At 44.8% G+C, this 22,081-nt stretch overlaps 2 protein-coding genes across 2 annotated transcripts; both read left to right on the top strand.

The window, feature by feature from the left end:
- The first annotated feature begins 7,366 nt into the window (after nt 1-7,366).
- Nucleotides 7,367-10,096, top strand: LOC119282333 (B3 domain-containing protein Os03g0620400-like). The gene is made up of 6 exons (XM_037562596.1): nt 7,367-7,499; nt 7,629-7,914; nt 8,000-8,196; nt 8,764-9,127; nt 9,214-9,437; nt 9,580-10,096. The coding sequence occupies exons 1-6, from the start codon at nt 7,371-7,373 to the stop codon at nt 9,874-9,876; spliced, it is 1,497 nt and encodes a 498-aa protein (XP_037418493.1). The 5' UTR covers nt 7,367-7,370; the 3' UTR covers nt 9,877-10,096.
- A 7,205-nt stretch (nt 10,097-17,301) lies between these two features.
- LOC119280083 (B3 domain-containing protein Os03g0620400-like) lies at nt 17,302-21,542 on the top strand. Its single transcript, XM_037561067.1, has 10 exons — nt 17,302-17,355; nt 17,480-17,759; nt 17,847-17,881; nt 18,175-18,276; nt 18,859-18,937; nt 19,010-19,212; nt 19,483-19,754; nt 20,700-20,791; nt 20,874-21,097; nt 21,246-21,542. The coding sequence occupies exons 1-10, from the start codon at nt 17,302-17,304 to the stop codon at nt 21,540-21,542; spliced, it is 1,638 nt and encodes a 545-aa protein (XP_037416964.1).
- The last annotated feature ends 539 nt before the right edge of the window (nt 21,543-22,081 follow it).

The following is a 22,081-nucleotide window of genomic DNA, read 5'->3' as shown; positions in this document are numbered from 1 at the left end:
ATGGCTGTTGTTTTCACGCATTCATCAAAATCATTAGGACAGCGTGATTCGAATTTGATGTTCTTTCCAAAAGAGGGTTTTTTAGCTTTCTATCAAGTAGTATCAAGAATATACAGATTCAGGTGGACATTCAGTAAGTTGCGGCCATCCCCGCCGCCGCCAGCCCTCGAACCCATCCCTTTCTGGCGCCGACGACCACCCCGCACCAGCACAGCCAATCCTTTGAATCGCCTCGTTCGGTGATGTGGTTACTCGCCACGGCGTCCTTTTCTTCGGTTCGCTGCCGGCCTTGCCACCGCTGCCCGTGTCGTCCCGCCTCCGCCTCCGTGTTGTGCCTTGTCATCTTCTTAGGGAGAAATCTGACGGCATCATAGTTCAGGGTGGACGCCGCGAGCCGCCGTTTTGACTGGCAGCCAGCCAGCAGGTTAGCGGTCCTCTTTTCAGCAACCGGACAGGCGGCGACTCACGTAGAGCTCGATGGCGGAGACGGGGACGTTGGGGAAACAGCGATGGCGACTTAATCGACAACGAACGACGGCGGCCGAAGTTGGGGATGGAGGATAATGGTGACGGCTTCGGGGCAAATCCGGCCATTTCCTTGTGCTGCAAAGGAGATCTCAAGGTGGCGGACCTCCTGAACAAGGTGGTTATTCGAGGGGAGGACGGTGGATGTTAGATTCAAAGTTTTAAATAGCGCGCTAAGCATCTTAGCGCCGGACCTCTTTCAAATGCTATAGCGTGCTATAGCGGAGCTATAGCGCGCTATTTAAAATATTTGTTCATTTGTTTGGACCAAAGTCTCTTAGCGCAAGACCTTTTGTAAACGCTATAGCGTGCTATAGCGGAGATATAGCGGGCTATTTGAAACAGTGGTTAGATTAGAGATTACCTGATTGTTGATATACACTGTTAACTTACTACTGTTCACAGCCATGTACTAGTTTTTCAGTTGTCATTACAAGACATGCTAGCTTACGATTTAATCATTATTTACCTTACATTCTTTACTATGTGGCCTCTCTCCCTGTTTTTTCTCTCGTTCCCTTTCTCTTCAGAAGTATGGCACAATTTTTAGTTGCAAGCAGGCTCTCCCTGAACCAAACACATGCAACGTCACACACTTATAATGTATTAGGGCGGTTGTTTAAAAAAAATCCACCACCTAGGATAGCGTGGTAATAGCCAATGCATTGGTGGTAACCGCCTAGGATAAGGGCAACTCTACCAAAGTCCTTAAAACTCGAGCTTTTAAAATGACTTTAGAGTGCGCTGTATTAAAAAAAAAATCAAAGCCTCAAGTGCAAGATTGCCAAGTCAGACACACTATAGAACATCCTTTGGTGCTTACAGCTTTGTTTAGACCACGTCTCTCCCGAGACCGGAAGAAACCCTAGGCACCTCCACCCCGCCCCTTTCCTTCTACCCTTCACGCGCCGCCACCAAGGTGCGTCGCCTGGCGAAGCCCGGCCTGCGTCAGCATCGGCAGTGATCCTCTTCCTCCTTGTTTGGTCTACTGTGCCACGGGTGTGACATCTTGGCGGGATGCCTCGCCTTGGCACAAGGCATGGTGGCTGTGCGGTGCCTTAGCAGTGGAGGTTCCCATATTGTGCTCTGTAGGTCTTGTTTGGTGGCGACTTGTCTTCCCTCAGGGTGGATAGGTGCTCGGGGTTCCCCTGTGTGGCATGGGTGAGAGGCCCCAGGTGAAAGCCTTGTGCTCCCACGCCAGCGCCAGCAATACTTGTGGGTGTCATGTCCCTCTTGGGGGGAGCCGCTATGGTTCTTCTCATCGAGCCAACGGTTCGGGTGAAAACCTTTGACCGTACTCTCAGTCTCGATGGTGGTGGCACCTTTTTTTCTATTCGCCTTTTTTTCTATTCGTCCTGAGGACGTCATCGTGGAGCCCAGGTTACCTCGGGGGCACCATGCCATTGTTTGTGGACATTTTGGATCCAAACACGAAGTTTCCTGAAGTCTGGCACGAGCGGTCGCACTTGCCCCCTCTTATGTTGTATGCGGGTCCTCGTTGGCTCCACACGCGGCCCTTGTTGTCCGTAGGCAGGCTCGGACTCCACGATCTAGAGTGGGATGGCAGGGCCCTTCTCCGGATACAACTTGGTGTGAACGGTAGAACGAGATCCGGCGATTTCCCTTGGTGTCTGGTCTTAGTCCTTGTGGGAAGTCTAGGTTGCTTTGTAGTTGGGTGTGGTTTCTCATGTATTCCTGGTTTTGTTTGATCTTCTTTGTAAGAGGATTTTCGCTGTCACCATGTATAGGTATGGTTGTGTTGCTTTATAGATAAAGCAGAGCGGAAGCCTTTTTGGCAGAACACATCCTTCATATTTTTCAGCCATATAAGACAAATTTGTTCCTGGGTTTATAGTCTACCCACCTCCCTCTCTCCTCCGGGATGAGGAAAGAGACGGTGGTGCCCAGGTCCACAAACTCATTGCGGCTACCAAAGCGAGTGGACTTCCAAGCTGAAGTGGGCGCGCCACCACTACATGCCATCTCTGTAAGCCGCCTGGGGCACGGCAGGCGACAAACACCACCACCACCCTCAGACTCCAAGGACCATGGTTTGCTTGAGTTGGCCGATGGCTGAGACTACACACTTCGATTTTGCAGAGCACGGTGGCGGCATGAGCGCCCATGACAAGGATGAGGAAAAGCAACCATGTGGCTTCTAGCATGCCCAGCGTCCTTGGCAACATGACCCATTCAAAGGGCTCATGAGCATTCTGAGACGTGCTACTCCGGCCCTATCTTGTGACTTGCTGCTAGAGTTGCGACCCGTCGAGCGCAAGCAAGTCCGCCCCGAGGAGCAGGACGAGGGGCACGAGGAGGCTAAGAGGTTCGGCAGTACTGTGGTCGCCACAACAGCAGTACCCTCGCCGCGGATCTACGGTATCTCACAAGAGGCTGGTGGGAAGGAGGCTGGCCACATCCAACTCTACATGCTAAAAGGGCATCCGTGACTATCGCATTTGTGCCTATCCGTTGCTACTACCATCTAGTTCTATGTCCTACAGGACCACCTTCTCTACGATGAAGCCAACAAGGTTGTCGAGTGGCTCATCAAGGCTATCACAACCACAATTGACAAGCTTGCCTCTCCCGATGTGAGATCGCTCTCTCGGTGATACCACGACGGAGCTCGATTCGGAGCGTCGGAGGTGGATTTCCTGGTGACAGAACTGGTCCTTCTCTACGATGAAGCCAACAAGGTTGTTGAGTGGCTCATCAAGGCTATCACAACCACAATTCACAAGCTTGCCTCTCTCGATGTGAGATCCCTCTCTTGGTGATACCACGACGGAGCTCGATTCGGAGCGTCGGAGGTGGATTTCCTGGTGACAGAACTCGATTCAGGGTGATCTCGTCACACTAATATAAATACACAACACATTTTAAAGTATGGCGTATAATCTCTATATACAATGGCTGAAGATTCTTTATAAAAGTTAAAGCTGAAGGGTTGTTTCTGAAGGGCATTCCAAATGTTTTGAAGGCTGTGTGTCTTTTACGAGTCTGCTACAGTGGTTAGTTTAGATATTAAGCTTTTAAAATGGTAGTTCTAAAATATTGTGTGCTTTTGGGCGGATCTACTAGAGTTAGAGCATCTATAGTCAGACTAAGAAAATCCGCCACCTAAACATCCACTGATCCACAGGCGTGCCTCCAGACATCGTTTGGACGGCTTCTCATTTGTCCTCCAGGACAACCACACTCCTAGTATATACAAATCTTAAAATCCATGCATGTCCATCATATAGCACAAATTCATTACCAATTCAACAAAGCAAGATAAACCATAATTCAACAATTCATCACATGCCAAAAGAAAATATGACATTTCATAGATAGGCGATACAAGAATGAATCATTCGGCGCTCACTTTGCGCATGTTAATCTCCTTCTTCTTTGGCTCAAGCCACTTGCCATCCGGATCTAGGAGGGAAGCATCGGCCAACATGACCCTCCAATTCTCCATGTCCTGAGCCAGCTGCAATATCTCTTTTCTCGAGCTCAGTTGATCCAAAAGTCTTTGCGTTCTCGAACCCCAATTGACATACACCTCATTCTTCCTAAAATATATCTTCTCCTTCTGAAGGCATCTTGTTGTCCGCCCTCTCTCAATCCTAATCAACCCTCTCCTTTTGCGCATCCAAGAAGAGCTTGAACCTCTCCTTCCTTGGTGGAAAGAATTTCCATCCATGTGGCGGTCATTTTGCTAGCAGAGGCATCACTCGCGACGCCGCGACCTTGCCTTTCTCCCACTTGTTTCCCATCACTTGGCCGTTTCTCTTTGGCATGGTGGTTGTCCCTCCTCCCCTCAATCTTCCCAATCTTCTTCATCCAATCCAATGGATTGTTGTGCCCTCGTTTTTCTTCAACTTCTTGTTCTTGTTATTGAGGTCATTGACGAGTAGTTACCACTTTGCTTCCCTGTTCAATTTCAACCAATAATGACACATAGCTAATGGGCTCCCCTCTGTTTGTCGGTAAAAAAGTGGCCGCCACCCTCATCTAGTAAACAAGAATCACTCATCACAATGCAACAAATAAAGCTGGCAATGCTAATTATGACAAAACGAGGCAAATCAACTGGCGGGATTATTGACTCGAATGCCAATTTGGTTCCTTCTAACCACGTAAGAATAGTGGCTGCAGAACTTGTTAACGCTCTCTTGGAGGATGCACCATCTATGTTGGAGGGAGGCCTCACTGCAGGTGGTATGGATAGGGCTCGACTTCACACATTCCTTGTGTTCATGGTAATGCTTGTTGATCGTTTCCCCATACTTGTTGCCCTTTTTCTTAGTTCGACATATAGGGTCTGTTTTTGTGTCAAACCAAGCTTGACACAGCAAAACATCCTCATAGCTTGTGAATGCCTGACCGCTTGCCTTGGTAACTTCTTTTTTTGTGTTAAGAGTGGCCGATGTTTTCCCAACATCATAAATAGGAGAGTTGGTATCCCCAAGTCATAATACATAGGCTTTTGACTGCCATTGATCATGTCTGTCATGATAGCCTCCTATGACTACAAATAAACTATTAACATATGCAACAAAAAGATTCAATGGCATATGCACTAAATTGATTGAATGGCATATGCATCCTGAAATTGATCCAATGGAATATGAACCAACATACAAATCAATACAAATAGGGCAAAAATTCTATCGTGCCCTGCTCTGCCATTTCGTCGAACATGACATGGGCGGCAGACCATGTGCCAGCTATTCACGGGTCATAAAAATGTCTAGCATATAATGTTGCGTCGAGCCTTCCGGAATCCTCGGCCATTTGGACGACGAAACAAAATCTGTCACGAGCGGAGCGGATGTCATCTTCTCGGCAGCAGGGCGGATACGGACGGTGCGATCGACCGCATCGGACCGGACACAGTCCATGTCGATGTCGACCACCTCCTTATTTGGAGCCTCCCGCTTGCGCTACTTCCCCTCTGGACAACGTTCTCCGCCTTGAATCAGACCACTATGGGCTCCACTAGGCGGTGGATGACGGGGTACTTGGCGATGACATCCATGATGCTAGACGCGGGCAGCGGTGCGGTCGGGGAACAATGGTGAAGGACGGTCAAGGCTCGGACATGAGAAATGGAGGAGGGCTATAGATTTTGGTGACTGGGTGAATTTGCAGATTTGGAATGGGTTCCATTTGTCGGACCTAACGTGGCGGACACGTCCGGGCACGCCCGAGTCTCCCATATTTGCCCCTAGATATGGGTTGGGTTTGAGGTGTGACTGACAGCCCGAAGTGTAGCACGTGCTTGAGGGGGCCGGTTAGACCACATTTTCGTTACCGGTCAGTCACTGCCCGGGCGTATAGGGACGGTTTGAGGGCTATGGCTATAGATGTTCTTAAGTCAGCATCATGTAGATCTCTCCCGTATTCCTGCCTTTTTATTAGGACAGTAAAACAGAGTAACATTCCAGTCCTTGCTGGTCTTCATTGTTTCTGGCCGTCCGATTTTGAGTCCTGAATGGTGCTGGCCGTTAGATTGCCGTCCAGTCTCGTGATTGATCGTAGTCGGTCAGATGTCCCGGAGGCTTTTCTCTTGGACAGAGGAGTGAAATGAGGGTCATCGTTCTGCACAAGGCCCACCCAGCTAGATCAACTCTTACACGATTCTAATCGATGTCGGTCTTCCCACCCCTAAAGAAAACGTCGGTCTTCTCATCAAGTCAATCAAGAGAGAAAGAAAAGGTGAGCCTCGATCGTCTACTGGGGATTGGGGTTCCAGGCGACGCGGGCCGTCGTCGTCCGATGTTGGAAAGCGGAGAGTCAGCGCTGCTGCGTGGTGGTCGCTTGGTTTTCAGGCGAAGAGTCAAGAAGGCGTCCGTTATGCTTTTGGACGCCTGTATATGTAAGCCATGTCCGTCCCTCTATCTCCTCTCCCCTTCTTCCTCTGGCAGTACCATGTCCACAGCCATATGCTTGTCCACTAGGTTGCTCGTCATCTTTAACCTACTACTCCCGGTTACCTTCTCAATATGTTCAGTTCGAGTTGTCCTAGATCTGTTTTTATTTCCTTTTATTATTGCTGCAGGTTTTGCTATGTTGGTTTCCCGATTATTGGCGGCGGGTTCTGGAATTTCTTTCAGGAGGCTTCTTAAGCTGACTACTTGAAAATTGAAATGTCTGCGCTGACCAGGTTAGTTAACATGGAATGCCAAGTGAAGATGAGTTCCTGGTCCACCGTATGCTGTAGTATGTAGGGGAGTGGCAAGATATTTCCTTTAAGCTATTAGCTAGGCATGATACACGGGAACTTTCTGATATCTCCATCCTGTAAAGATTTTTTCCTTTGGTAAGGTCTAGTACTGTTAGAACTAATTAGGAATACAGAGGGGTCCCTGTGCACAATCTGAATTTCCATGGTATTCCCAAAGACATTGGAATAATATACAAAATAAGTCTATAGCGGTTCACATGGACCGCTCTTGTATTCGCAATGCCCTGGGAGTAAACCCTTCTTGTATTCCCAATGTCACTGAAAATACAAGAGGGGTCTACGTGATGAAAAGGGTCTATTAAAAAAATGTTCGGTAATATCTACGCAAAGACCTTTTTTATGGCAAATTATGTTGTCCTGAGGAAATTGCTACAAGATTTGCCAATTACTTGCTAAAGGAAATTGCCACCCTGGCGACAACATAATTTGCCGTAAAAAACGTTCGGTTGGCCATGCTAAAAAAGTCTCACATTGGATTTGTGTAGTGAAATCCAAAAAGTTATGTTGAAAAACATCACCAAGTAGGTAAGACTATAAGAGTTACTCACTTCATAAATGACTAGCCTTGGCCTGTCTGTTTGCCTTTTAGTCCGATGGAGCTCCCTTCATGAGAGAAGCTTTGGAAGGACATTCTGCATTCGTGCTAGGTAGCGGTTTCGCTAGGATGGAAGAACTGTCAGACTATGGATGTTTTGAGTTCTTCATGATCATACTTCCTAATTTCTTGAAGAAACTGGTACAGATCGCACAATCTCTCACTTCCTGTTTCATCTTCGTTTCCATTTCTACGCTTTGATCTTCAGTCACTAGTCTGTTTGGTTGGTTCAACACTTTGTTTCCAACAGCTGTTTAATCCTTTTTGCAGAGGCTTCCTGACAAGTTTGCTGCGGTGCTCGACGGCCGTGAGCCCCAGGAAGTGAGGCTACGGGAGGCCGGTTGCCGGCATCGCTTGTGGGATGTTGAAGTAGTGTTCGACGCCGACCGCCACATGTACCTGAGGCGCGGCTGGGAGCAGTTTGCCCATGCACATGATCTGCGGCTCGGGCACTTCCTCGTCTTAAGCTATGACGACCGCCGCCACGTCGTGCTCACCGTGAAGGTGTTCGATGGAAGCATGCGTCGCAGGCACTACCAGCATGGCGATGTTGTTGGTACGTGCCTGTTTAAATCATCTTAAATTTGTTCTTAAATTAAATCAGTTACCCACTTACCCTTTGTTCTCTTACTCTTGAAAAGAGAATCCATCTGCAGATGAGTCGGTGCAGTTGAATGATCTTCAGATGCCCTCGAAGGACTATTTCTTATCAGGGAAATGTGATCTTACAGTAGCACAGACGGCAAAAATACATGAATTAGTCAGTGAAATTCAACCTAAAATTCCAGTGTTTATTGTACAGATAAAGAAGAGCAATATAAACCGGCGTGGTACTCTGGTACGTTTGTTTCACCATCCGCATTCTCTATCTCCCACCTCTTAATTTCTGTCCACTTTGTAATTCCTTAACCCCTAATGAAGTGAAAAGCTGTGCTGTCAGCATTCATCAATATAAAAATAAAAATGAACTGCTCGTTGTCTGTAGATACGTACATTTTCTTTTATCATACAGTTTAGAGAACTAGGCTGTAGCCTAGTGGCAAGGGAGCGCAGTGGCGTCTCCAGCAACCAGGGTTCGAGCCACGTCGGGGACGAATTTCTCGTTTCTCACAAGGGATGCTTCTCCTAAATCAATAAACCATGGGTGCTAGTGCCCATGAGTTTCATCTTTTATCATACAGTTTAGGGAAGCTAGCTAGTGTTTTGGTTTTAACTAAAAACTTCTGAAGGATACGTTTGTAACAAAATGCATATGCATAACTAAATCAACGTTATCAGTTGAAGGAATGTGTATGGAAGAATTTAGCCTTTGTTACTGTGTTAACTTCTTACTCCTTGGTGCTTTAGCTCTCAGATATAACAAGCTTGACAGTATCATAATTACATTCTGTCCCTTTTCAATTAGGGGATATCTAAGGAATATGCTCTCAAATACTTTCCATGTGAAGATACAAATATCATTCTCCAGTTGCCTAGGAAAAACAAGGCTTGGAAATGCATATTGCATATCAGGCCATCCGGCATATGTAATCCAGGTCGGCGCAGCCTTAATTGGGGCCCCTTTGCTTGTGACAATGATGTGAGGGAGGGTGATATCTTCCTCTTTCAACCAATGACAAATGTGAAGCAGAGAAGATTCCTAGTGACCGTACATCTAATTCACACTGCAACCCGTGATCATTCTCCTTCTGGAAGAACCTTCATTGGCACAAATCGCGGAACTACAAGTGCCAAGATGGGCGGTGTGAAGGAGGAACCACCCACCAATGGTACTAAAATGTTGCCACTGTTAGGATGCTTGTGCCACACTTCAGTTCCCATTATACCTGTCTCATCTATGTGAAAAAACTTATAGGTGACGAGTACTCTTCGGAACATGGAGAGCATGAAGTCTCTGAGGATTCCGAGCGAGCTTCTGAGCCTCTCTTCATCCTGGCTGACAGAGCTTCTCTAACACCAGCACAGAATATGAAATGTCTGGAGAAAGTTGAGGAGATTAAGTTCAAACCGCCCTTTTATGTTGCTATCATGGGCAAAAGCAGTGTGTGTCAGCGTGGCAGCCGATGTTCTGCGAAGCTAGTAAGTTCAGGGAAAACATTTTCTCTTGCTCTCTGTCAGTTCCTCAATTGCATAAGTGTCCTCTGATAAGCTAAATAGAAACAAATCTCTCAAGTACCTCTGCACCTGTGTCATTCTAACATTTGCCCTGTGTTCTAAACAGCACTTTGGCTCTCAGTACGCGGCCACATATCTAGTCCAGAAGTTTGCTGCTGGCCTTCATCATGGAGAGAATAGTCCAATCAATTTGGTGCTTCAGCGGGAGGGGAAGAGCAGATCATGGCCTACCAAGCTGCAATGTAAGTATCGCATGCGAGACACGAGCAATCATATGACCTATCTCAATGGATGGCCGTCTTTTGCCCGCGACAACCACCTGCAGGAGGGGGACATCTGTCTCTTCAAGCTGATGGATAGTGAGGAGCAGCTGAGTATGATGGTCTACATCGTCCGCCACTAGAAATGTTAAGCATGTCTTGCATGCTGCTGCTGCAATGATCTTGAACTCAGGGAGTGGAAAACTATGTGTGGCTTATATCCAAATGACGGGCTCGTACGTACGACAAGAAACTTATCTGCTTATCTATATCATTAGACGTTATCTTAGTGTTTTCTTACTTCTGCCAGAACTTCCTTTTAATCAGTGTAATTTGGATGGTTCAAGTTTGAACAAATTATTATGTGTTGCTAAGGTTGATTTGACTTGCCCGCCAAAGAAAAAGGTTGATTTGACTCAACTTTTTTTTTATGGGATTCACTGTGAGAAATGTTAGCCTTGCATGCTGCTGGTACGTTGATCTTGAACTCTCAGACCGAAAGGTATGTGGCCTTTCTCCAAACGAGGCAATCATTGATCAGGAAACTTACCTGTTTATCATTAGACGATTATCTTGGTGGTTTATTGGTTCTGTGAGAACTATGTTAATTGAGAGTGCTTTGGATGGGTCCGTTTGACCATTCTGTGTTGTGTTGCTGACTGCTGATGGGTCCGTTTGTCCGTGAATTGCCTCGTGGGCATTGCCTTCTCTTCATAGACAGAATTACAAGTTGTACTATACAGCAAGATGAGATCACAAAGAATCAATCAGATATGATATGCTAATGATCATATTCCTAATTATGGAGATATTTACGTTAACGCTGCCCCACAATCTCAACCGGACACAAGGTTGAGATTGTGTCATAATTTCTCCAGCATGACTTACGTAGTAGGTTTAGTAAGGCATATGCCACTTGATCACTAGAAGACAAAAAACTAACATCCAATGCTCTTGTGCCATCTTCTCTCTAACGAAGTGGAAGTCCACCTCAATATGCTTTGTTCTTACATGAAAAAGTGAGTTTTCACTTAAATAGGTTGCGCCCAAATTATCACACCATAAAACCGGCGGACGTGGTAGGGATACTCCCGCTTCCCTAAGCAAAGATTGCACCTAAGTAGTTTCAGCTGCACCATTTGCTAGAGCCTTGTATTCTGCCTCGGTACTAGATCTTGAAACTGTTGGTTGTTTTCGAGCACTCCATGAAACCAAATTAGGCCCAAAGAAGACCGGAAAACCGCCCGTGGAGCGTATGTCGTTGGCACATCCCACCCAGTCAGCACTCATGAAGACTATCAGAAGTGTGGAGCTTGACAGGCGAATGTTAAGTCCAGTCATCACAGTACCCTTAATATACCTTAGTATGCGCTTGACAGCCTCCCACCGCATATTAGTGGATTTGGATAGATATTGACACAACTTGTCTATAGCAAACAAAATATCAGGACGAGTGAGCGTGAGATACTGCAACCCTCGAACCATACTCCGATAGTTGAAGGCATCATCTACAGTGAGCGGAGTACCAAGATATACTGCCAACTTGTTAGTTACTGACATGGGAGTAGAAACCTCCTTTCAATTCTCCATATGTCTGCAATGAAGAAGGTCATTAGCATACTTGCGTCGGGAGAGCACCATTTCTTCTGGATTGTAGGTGGCTTCACACTACTAGGAAAAAGCTTATAACTGACCTGTAATAAGTGGCGAGCTCTGTCTGGCACCCGCCACAGCTATTTTAGAAAAGTATCAATGGCGGGTATTGTTACTTGACCGTCACTGGTTCTTACACCACAATTGTGTTGACGATCCTCCTTCGTGCGCGTGGCAGAGGGGCTCGATGCATTGTTCACACAGATCGCTGCGGAGGTGGATGAAGTGGACACGCGGGTGAACTCGGAAGTCGCCAGCTTTGCGTCGGCCATGCCGCCCACGCGTTTCGTGCCCGACCGCACCAACAACGAGGCTAGCCTGTCCACGGCCAGTGACATGTCTACATACGGACTCCAACGATGAAGAGTAGGAGGTGGTAAACGAAAGCGGCGATGTCTCGTGTCCCACGTCATATTCTTCCCTTCCTGCGGCTTCACTTTCCGGGGCTCACGACCGGTAAGCTTACCGAATATGGGAAGACAGAACGTGGAACACATATGCCTCCATGGTCGATGAATATTTTAGACTAGGCCGGCTTCGTACAGGAATGGCGACAACAAGGCGTTGGCGGCAGTAGTGGTCATTGGGTGGTCTCGGAATCTAGATGTAATTTTTACAATGATTGAGATGCTCTGTACTTCTGATGAACTTTTAAACTAGATCCAATCCTTTTGATGAAAATAAGTGTTGTTCGCTTTTGTTTAGTTAAAATATGTTTAAATGTAATAACTTTGGTCTGGTTTAAACGAAAATCATCCGGTTTACGTAAATATTTTTCAAAATGTATGTGAACACGATTGAAGTTCTCATATCAGTATCACCAGACATGAAAAGGTACAATGTCCAATCTAGGGGCCGGTCCATAAGATCTTCAACGCCAACCCGCAAATTTTCTCCCGCATCCGTCTGTGGACAGGGAGGACCAGTTCGCGGACACGGATGCGGGAGGCTACCATCCAACCGTAGCCGCATATATCCGATCTCATTATTTTTGAAAGCCCATGCATTCAAATAGCCGCATACATAGAATTGAGACGTTCAAATGGTCGCATGCATAGGGTACTGACGTACAAATAGTGACGTGCAACAGTAGTTCAAATTTAAATATTACATTCCAATATATTTGTCCCCTTTAACCGCACACTGATGGTCAATCAGATTTTTCTTCAGCTGCTTGTGACTTGGTCGATTCTGAATTTGCTGATGCATTTGAATAAACTCTTCAAATGTGAACAGATTCTGATCTGGAAGTTGGATAGGATCACCCATATTCTTAAATAGAGTTGGGGCAGCATCGTCACCCTTATCCTCAACGATCATGGTGTGCATGATCACACAACAAGGCATCACCTCCACCAAGATGTCCGGAACCTATAGTTTAGCAGGTCCATGAACAACTGCAAAAATGCCTGTAGAACTCCAAATGCCCTTTTAACATCCTTTCTAGCTGCTTCTTGTCTTTGTGCAAAGTGAAACTTTGTCTGGCCAACTGGATTAGTGGTGCTGACAAAAGTAGCCCACGGAAGATAGATACAGTCAACCACATAGTAACCCCAGTCATGACAAGGAGGAGCTTTTCCTTCAGTCAGCCTCGCAAAGAAAGGTGATTGCTGTAACACAGTGAAGTCATTGTGAGACCCGAGCATATCAAAACAGCATGCCAAATTCAAAGATCCAGTGATGCAACTGCTTCAAAAATGATGCTGGGCTTCTTAACATGACCCTGATATTGCCCTTGTAAAGCCTTCAGGCAATTTTTCCATTTTTAATGCATGCAGTCAAGGGATCCAAGTAAACCTGGCCACCCCCTTGCTTCTGAGATTGCAAAGAGCCTCTCAGTGTCTGCCACACTGAGGTCCAAACACCTCGACCACGGAAGTTACAAACTTGACCAAGGCATCTCCGCATGTGCTTTCAGACATTCGTAGGTAGTAATCCCACAAATTAGCGGCCATGCCATATGCAAGCATCTGGAGTGCAGCCGTGCACTTCTTCTAACCAGAGAATCCAATCTTTCACACGGCGTCTATTTTCAGGATGAAGTAGTCATTATAGGACCGGGCGCCATGGTACAAACGGTCGAAAATAGTCTTGCACATCCGAAAACGCCGGCAAAAATGGTCTGCAAAGAGTGCATCGGGGGCAAATTAATCGGCCATCAGTGTCAAATGGCCGCGCGCCTTGTTGCAGTTGAACACTCAATGACTCCTTATCGATCCCTTAAAATAGAACATGCTCCTCCGCACACTCCGCGTCTTCAAAGACTGCCTGCATCATCACTGTCTCATCTGAGTACTCCTTGTCGGACGACTCAGCATAGTGCTCGTATATGTACTTCAAATTAGAATCCATTGTTATAAAGAAGGGAAAAACTGTTTTTAGCTCCGGCAATTCATCGAACAGTTGCCAGGCATGGTGAGCATAGTAGTAGCGGATGGTACCTGCCGGGGCGGTCGAAGGAAATTGGTTGAACGACGATGGAGGAGAAGCAGGGTCGAGCCTGGTTGGACGTAAGGGAGATCTATAGTTTCGGCAGGGGTGTGGCGTGCCGGCCGGGGTGGTCAAGCAGCGGCGAAGGCAAGAGAGAAAGAAGAAAGGGGAGAAAATGCGTGGCCCGAGGTGTCGGAGTCCTACGTGTCTAGTGTCCGGGAATGGTTTTGGATGGGCCGAGGTGTCGGAGTCCTATGTGTCTGGTGTCCCGACTCCTGCAAAGCTCCCACGTTTGTCTTCTGTTTGCGGGAGAGAACATGTCCGGATCGCGCCATGGAACCGGGTTAAATGACTTCCGCGGTTTGGACAGTACGGTCCAGACTTATATGAGGGGTTTGCGGCCTGCCTTGAAGATGCCCGAAGCTACTTTATCTTTATCCCATTCGCAAAAAAAATTACAAAAATACTTTGCCTTTATCTAGTGAATCAACACTTTGCCTTATGTAGTGAGTCACCGCAGGCTTTAGATATTTTTGGGGGTATATCGGTATGCACGACTAGAGATTTGAGATTTTCTCCGCCGGGTTGTCTCTGAGGCTGAGCTCCAGTTCGAGGACACCGCCCAGTCGCCCACTGGGTCTCTGCCTCGACCCCGTCGGCGGACACCGCTCACCAGGTCTCTGCCTCGACGGCGTCGGCCGCCGGGACTCCGCTTGAGAGGCAAGTCTTTAATCAGCCTGTCCAGCCGACGGTGGGATTAGGTTTGTCCTGTGCTATTTTTCTCCAATGCGAGCAAGATTTCTCATACATGTTCAGATGTTCTACTCATATCCTGGATCTCATGCTCAAGTAATCAGTCGGAAGTTTGGACCATGATTTCTTTTCTACATGTGGATTATGGCTGTGGACATTATGTGCTTCTCTGTTTAGCTAAAGTAGTAGTAGATCTCGGATTACTGTTCACATCGAATCCATTACTGTTCACATTCCTCACTGGTGCACATGGAAAGGCAAATATGGAAGGGTCCTCTGAAGAAACAATGAAAAGTCAAGGAAAGGGTGTATAAAAGGTGTTAAACTGCAAAATCGCCAATGGATTGTGGATAAACACTGCTAATACATACATCCAGCATATGTTCCTTTGCGAACCACAATCTGATCACGAATTCACGATTCATTACACAGAAATTCTCTGCTTCAGCAGCAACTCCACTTCTATTTTCTTATCACAACATTCTGTCCAAGTACCAGACATTCAGTTCTAGCACCCATGGGCCATGGCTACACTTCAAATTCAGTTCCAGCACGGAGCGCGCAACACAAGCACCGCACGAACCAAAATATTCTTCACTGCCACACGCTTTCCCTACACAGGAACAGCAAGGGGAAGCTAGCTAGGGATCCAAATTGAGAATGAAATGGAGATTGGAAGGAAAATAGGTCACCTGTGCCTGTGCTCACTAATGAAGCTCTCTGCTGTGCGACAGGAACAGAGACAAACAGTCTGTACTAGATAGTTTGGAAAAATTGCAAATGTTTCCGTAGAGGCAATACAATCTTTTCATATGGGAGAATTAGGCATAAAATTCGAAAACGATTTGAAGTAACTCAAAATGGGATGTAATCAAACTTTGATGCTGATGGAAAAGTTGATGCTCCGTTTTGGTGTCCAGTTCTGGCACCTGGGTGCTATATTTGGTAACTAGCTTTTGCTGCTCTGTCGCTTTCAGAACCTCTTACTTGCATTAGATGTGCTAGCATTAGGCGCCACTTGGTCTCTTCTTATGCTTGTATATTTTACTGCTTTTGCACTAGATGATTTATACTCCCTCCATTCCAAAATAATATTGTGGTTTTAGTTCAAATTTGAACCAACTAAACCCACGACACTTATTTTGAAATGGAGGGAGTATATTTATTTGTTCTGTTATCTTGATGATAGTTGAACCGGCAAAAGGTTGGTCATATGGGGAAAAAAAGCAAACAAAAGGAGGGCACAAGATCATTGTCAAACTAAAGTCAGTTGTACGATTATATGGGTATATGAGAAAATTCAACCAACTTTAGTTACGCAAACAACTTAGAATAATGGCAGCTGACTTTTCTTTTTCTTTTTTTGAAACGGCGAGACCCCAGCCTTTGCATCAAGCAATGCACAATGCCAATTTATTAAACATGAAACAAGTCCAAGTCACCGCGTAAAAAATTAAAAAACAAGACCACATCCGGTCTATAACGGGATTACATAGCTCATCCACGTGAATTGTGTAATCCCGCTATAGACAGGATGGGGATAAATTTGGTATACTTGTTAGTGAGGATAAATTCTAAGTAACGTGAATTGTGTGCCAAATTCTTCATAGTTATCGGCATGACAGGCATAAATGACTATTGTTTCCTCTTGATAAAAAAAACTACATATTTTGCTACCTTGTCTATTGACTTTTGCAAGATTATCTTTGGTAAGAACTACCCCTTAGCAAGAACCACGTGGAAAATTTTAATTTTGGAAGGGATTTTTGTTTTCAGATATGCTTCCCGCGAAAAATAGGCTTAGTATTCATGAGATCCGCAAACATAGACTTCAAAATCTTCATTTGAACATATGTGGCATTGAGTTAGATTAATCGGCATCAACGTAAACTAAATCGGAATCAGCCTACGGATTTGAATATTCAATGGGATAGCCCCAAGAACAATGGTCATCGATGCCTCCTTTCCGAGTGCAATATTATAAAGAGTCGGGTGTTTTAGAGCTAATGGAGTGTCACCCAATCAGATATCTTCCCAAAAACTCGTCGATTGCTACAATCACCAACTTTTTGGAACCTCTATTAAAAAGGAAGACTTGACCTTCATCAAGCACTTCCAATACGGCGAATAAGTTGGTTTTTGCGTCTACTTGGGATATCCTTTTCGAATATAGGTATTTGCTAAGCAACAACTCTTGCCAAACACCTTCCTCATTAAGCAACTTATAGTCATTTGCTGACTAGGCACTTAATTTCTGATTTCGAGGTTTTCAATGCCCAACCCACCTTGAAAATGGTAGTTTTAAAAGATTGTGTGTTATTAGGGAATGTATACTAGAATTACCACAACACTATGTAAATCTCTCTTGTATTCCGTCACTGGGAAAACAAGAGGGGTCCATGTGTACTCTCTGGACTTCCCTTGTATCCCATTTGAACCCCTCTAGAGTTCTCATGTATTATTCAAATGCCGTTTGGAGTAAACCGTTATTATATTAATACAAGAAGGGTCTAGATGATGTTAATGTCTTGCAACATGAAGATGCTTTATGGAGAAAAGAAAAGTTATATTGGAAAAAATCAACACACATGTAAGACCGTAAGAGTTACTCCCTTCAAAAATGATTAGCCTCGGCCTGTCTGTTTACCTTTCAGTCGAAGCTCCTGTCATAAGAGAAGCTTTGGAAGGACATTCTGCGTTCCTGCTACATTTGATCCTACTCCCACCGGGCGATGGAAGAACTCGAGTTCTTCATGATCCTACTCCCAAATTTCTTGAAGAAACTGGTATGCCACAATCTCTCAGTTTCTGCTTCATCTACGTGTTGTTTCTACGCTTTGATCTTTGGTCATTGGTCTGTTTGGTTGGTTCAACGATTCGCTTTCAAGCGTTGCTTAATTCTCACTGCAGAGGCTGCCAGACAAGTTCACCAAGTTACTCGATGGCCGTGAGCCTCGGGAAGTGAAGCTGCGGGAGGCCGGGTGCCGACGTCGCTTGTGGGACGTGGAAGTAGTGTCCGACACCGACGGACACATGTACCTGGGGAACGGATGGGAGCAGTTTGCGCGTGCTCATGACATGCGGCTCGGACACTTCCTCGTCTTAAGCTACGATGGCCACGCTGTGCTCACCGTGAAGGTGTTCGACGGTAGCATGTGCCGCAGGCACTACCACCAAGACAATGATGCCAGTATGCGGCTCGTCTCTGCCTTCCTCTCAATACGGTAGTTGAAGCTTCTAAGAACAAGTTAACGAACAATTTTTTGCATTTCACCAGGCAGTGGAAGTAGCAGCGATTGTGGCAACCCCTTGGTAAGCTTCTTCTGCCATGTTCCACTCTTTGCTTGAAATTTAGTCGTGCGTCTTTTCTTCTTCAATACTGTAGTGTTGATTTGCTCTCTTTCTATGCCATATTCATGACAGTTCTTTTTCCTCTATAGACAGAGTTTCCCACCTTTGATCCCACTTTAGTTTTACATGGACTTTCTTGCCTCCCTTTCTTTTGCATTCTTGATTATATACCATTTTCAATTACTTCAATTATTTTCGAATCCTTTGCCTAGTTTCCCACATGTAAAGACTATTACTATGACAAATTTGCATTTTTTTTCATCATGTACATGGTTCAATCTCTGGCACAGCAGGGAGCAGAGGGGGAAGGGGAAGCGCTATCGCAGACAGGAGCAGAGGAAGACGACGGAGAGCAGGTAACCCAATTCTCTAAAGTCTTTATCTCTAGCAAGTTGTGCACTGTCCAATTCATGCTGCTGCCGAACTCAAGGATGAAATGTTGGAAGTGTATATATGCGGTCAAAATCAAGCTCGGATGCATAGTGTAGATATTAGATCCCTGAATTATATAGTAAAAAATTACAAACATCTAATGAATGTATTAGGAATCATATAGCAGTGCTTATGTAGATGCCTGAAAGTCAACTTTGCATATATCCAGGGAGCACATAATTGCCAGTTGCATAACTGTCACTTGCAGACATCCAACATATACTCTATCTGTCGCATAATTTTCAATTACTCTATCTGTTGCAAATTAATTGAAGTTCTAGGTTTCTTGTAAGTCAAATTTTCTCAAGTTTAACCAAGTCTATTGGAAAATGGGTTAGGACTTACAAACTAAAGGTCTTAGGGCATCATACTGATCCAGCATGAGCTCTGCTTTTGCATTTGAAAAAGGGCATCATACTGATCTTGAATGACTTCAGGGTATCAAATTAGTTATTAAAACACCTTTGAATAATTCCAACTGATATAATATATGATTCGTTTTACAGTGCATATCCAAGATGAGTAATCCATGTGATTCAGATGAAAGCCAGAAGGAAAGATCTCATTCTGCTGAGGAATTGTCAGGTTAAGTTGTGTACCCAGATTATTCAGTTACCACCCAGCACATGTTTTCTTACTGTTGAAACATTTTTACAGCAGAAGACACTCTATCTGTAGACAATTCTGTGGAGTCAGCTAATCCACAGACACTTTCAAATAACTATGTCTTATCAACGCAGTGCTATCCCACAAAAGCACAGAGGGTGAAAATAGATGCGCTTATAGAGAAAATTAAACCTAAATTTACAGTGCTAGTTGTACAGATGAAGAAGTCGAACGTAAAACGGCATGCTACTCTGGTACGTAAGTTTTACCATCTGCATTTTGTATCAAAATTGCTCGCTGTCTATACCTACACACACACACACACATTATCTTGTTATGATACTATTTAAGTCAGTCAGTGTTTTGCTTCTATCTCAAAACACTGAACGATATGCTTGCAACGAAATGCATATGCATTACTAAATCAACATTATCATTGCCTTTGTGAGGTTCTTACCTTCTTAACTCTTTACTACTTCAGCTTAACAGTATCACAATCATATTCTATTCCTTTTTTCAATTAGATAATACAGAAGGATTATGCACTTGAGCACTTTCCATGTGAAGATACAACTGTCATGCTCCAGCTGCCTGGGAAAAACAAGGACTGGAAATGCACATTGCGCATCAGGCCATCCGGCGTGTCTTATCCAGGTCAACGCAACCTCTATTTACGCAACTTTTCCTGTGACAATCATGTTAGAGAAGGTGATATCTGCCTCTTTCAACCTATAACAAGTGTTAAGCACAGAAGATTCATAGTGAAAGTGCATATCCTTCACAAAGTGAGCATTGATGACAAAGGATTGGAATCAGGTGGATGCCCAAAGGAAGGCTCGTCCCGTTGTTATAAATCCGCAAATACACCTGCAGTATCTTATAGTACTTCTAAGGAATTTCCAGGTTAAGTTTGTTCTTAAGTTAAATCAGTTACCCACTTACCCTTTGTTCTCTTACTCTCGATTTTTTTACTGCAGATGAGGCTATGGAGTTAGATGATCTTCAGATGCTCTCGAAGGATTATGTATTATCAGGGAAATGTGATCTTACAGTAGCACAGGAGGAAAAAATAAATGCACTTGTAGAGAAAATTCGATCTGAAATCCCCGTTCTTGTTGTACAAATGAAGAAAAGCAGTGCAAACAAGGGGGCTACTCTGGTATGTTAGTTTTACCATCTGTGTTCTGTTTCTCCCACATTGTCATTTATTTTCTTTGCCTCTATTGAAATACGTTTTTCTAATATTCTGTAGCTACGTACATTTTCTTGTTATAATACTGTTTAGGGAAGTCAGTATTTTGTTTCTAACTCAAACGTCTGAAGGACATGTTTGCCACAATATATGTGTATTGGATTGGAACAATTTAGCCTTTGTGACCGTGTTAACTTCTTATCTCATTAGTGCTTCTGCTATCAGATATAACCAACTTACAGTATCACAATCACATTCTGTTCCTTTTTTTAATTAGGTAATACAGAAGGATTATGCACTCAAATACTTTCCATGTGAAGATACGACTATCATACTCCAGCTGCCTAGGAAGAACAAGAATTGGAAGTGCAAATTTCATATCAGGGCATCCGGCATGTGTAATGCAGGCCGGCGCACCCTTTATTTAGCAAAATTTGTGCATGACACTCATATTAGGGAGGGTGATATCTGTCTCTTTCAACCAATGACAAATGTTAAGCACAGAAGATTCATAGTGACAGCCCATCTCCTTCACAAAGAGAGCAGTGCCCATTCCCCGGGAGGAACAACTGGCATTGGCTCAAATCGCGGAAGTACAAGTGCCAAGATGGGCGGTGTGAAGGATGAACCACCCACGGATGGTACTGAAATATTGCCACTGCTAGGACGCATGTGTCACACTTCAGTTCCCATGATATCTGATCTATGTGAAAATTTGTCCAGGTGAAGAGTACTCTTCAGAACATGAAGAGCATGAAGTCTCTGAGGATTCCGAGGGAGCTTTTGAGCATCTCTTCATGCTGTCAAACGGAGCTTCTCTAACACCAGCACAGAATTTGAAATGTCTGGAGAAAGTTGAGGGGATTAAGTTCAAACCGCCCTTTTATGTTGCTATCATGAGCAAGAGCACTGTCTGTCAGCGTGGCAGCCAACGTTGTCCCAGCCTAGTAAGTTCAAGGAAAATATTTTCTGTTACTTTCTGTCAGTTCCTCAGTTATTGCATCTTTATCCTTTGATAAGATGAATAACAACAAATCTCCCAATCTCTGCGCCTGTGTCATTCTAACATTTGCCTTGTGTTATGTATATAAACAGCACTTTGGCAGTCAGTATGCGGCCACATATCTTGTTCAGAAGTTTTCTGCTGACCTTCATCGTGAAGAGAATAGTCGAATTAGTTTGGTGCTTCAGCGGGAGGGGAAGAGCAGATCATGGCCTACCAAGCTGCAATATAAGTATCGCACGCGAGGCACGAGCAATCAGATGACCGTTCACCATGGATGGCCGTCTTTTGCCCGCGACAACCACCTGCGGGATGGGGACATCTGTCTCTTCAAGCTGATGGATAATGAGGAGCAGCTGAGTATGATGGTCTACATCGTCCGCCGCTAGAAATGTTAAGAGTGAAGCATGTCTTGCATGCTGCTGCTACGATGATCTTGAACTCTGGGAGTGGAAAACTTGTGGCTTATCTCCAAACGAGGGGCTCCTACGTACAACAAGAAACTTATCTGCTTATCTATATCATTGGACGTTATCTTAGAGTTTTCTTCTGCCAGAACGTTTTGTTAATCAGGGAGTAATTTGGATTGTACAAGTTTGAACAGCTTATTATGTGTTGCTTAGGTTGTGTCAGACTGAACTTTTTTTATGCTATTTGCTGTGAGAAATGGTAGCCTTGCATGCTGCTACTATGCAACGGTGATCTTGAACTCTCGGAATGAAAGATATGTGGCTTGTCTCCAAATGAGTGAGGGAGTCATTGAGCAAGAATCTTGCTGGCTTCTTAGTTCTGTGAGAACTGCTAATTGAGAGCGATTCGGATGGATCAGTTTGAACAACCTGTGATATGTTGCTGACTGCTGATGTTTGAAGGCACTACTTTTGCAAGTGGATTCTCTCCAGCATCGAGGACCAATTAGCAGTTAGTA

The sequence above is a fragment of the Triticum dicoccoides genome, chromosome 3B (genome assembly GCF_002162155.2).
Source record: "Triticum dicoccoides isolate Atlit2015 ecotype Zavitan chromosome 3B, WEW_v2.0, whole genome shotgun sequence".
Taxonomy (NCBI): domain Eukaryota; kingdom Viridiplantae; phylum Streptophyta; class Magnoliopsida; order Poales; family Poaceae; genus Triticum; species Triticum dicoccoides.
The sequence above is the reverse complement of the archived record's forward strand: the minus strand, read 5'-3'. Positions and strand labels throughout refer to the sequence as shown.

Bases quoted from the DNA above. Each gene is read 5' to 3' on its own strand.
- LOC119282333 (XM_037562596.1), top strand. From the start codon at position 7,371: ATGAGAGAAGCTTTGGAAGGACATTCTGCATTCGTGCTAGGTAGCGGT. The intron at 7,500-7,628 runs GTACAGATCGCA...TCCTTTTTGCAG, and splicing joins CTAATTTCTTGAAGAAACTG to AGGCTTCCTGACAAGTTTGC. The intron at 9,128-9,213 runs GTACTAAAATGT...AAAAACTTATAG, and splicing joins GGAGGAACCACCCACCAATG to GTGACGAGTACTCTTCGGAA.
- LOC119280083 (XM_037561067.1), top strand. From the start codon at position 17,302: ATGGAAGAACTCGAGTTCTTCATGATCCTACTCCCAAATTTCTTGAAG. The intron at 17,760-17,846 runs GTATGCGGCTCG...GCATTTCACCAG, and splicing joins CCACCAAGACAATGATGCCA to GCAGTGGAAGTAGCAGCGAT. The intron at 19,213-19,482 runs GTACGTAAGTTT...TTTTTCAATTAG, and splicing joins TAAAACGGCATGCTACTCTG to ATAATACAGAAGGATTATGC.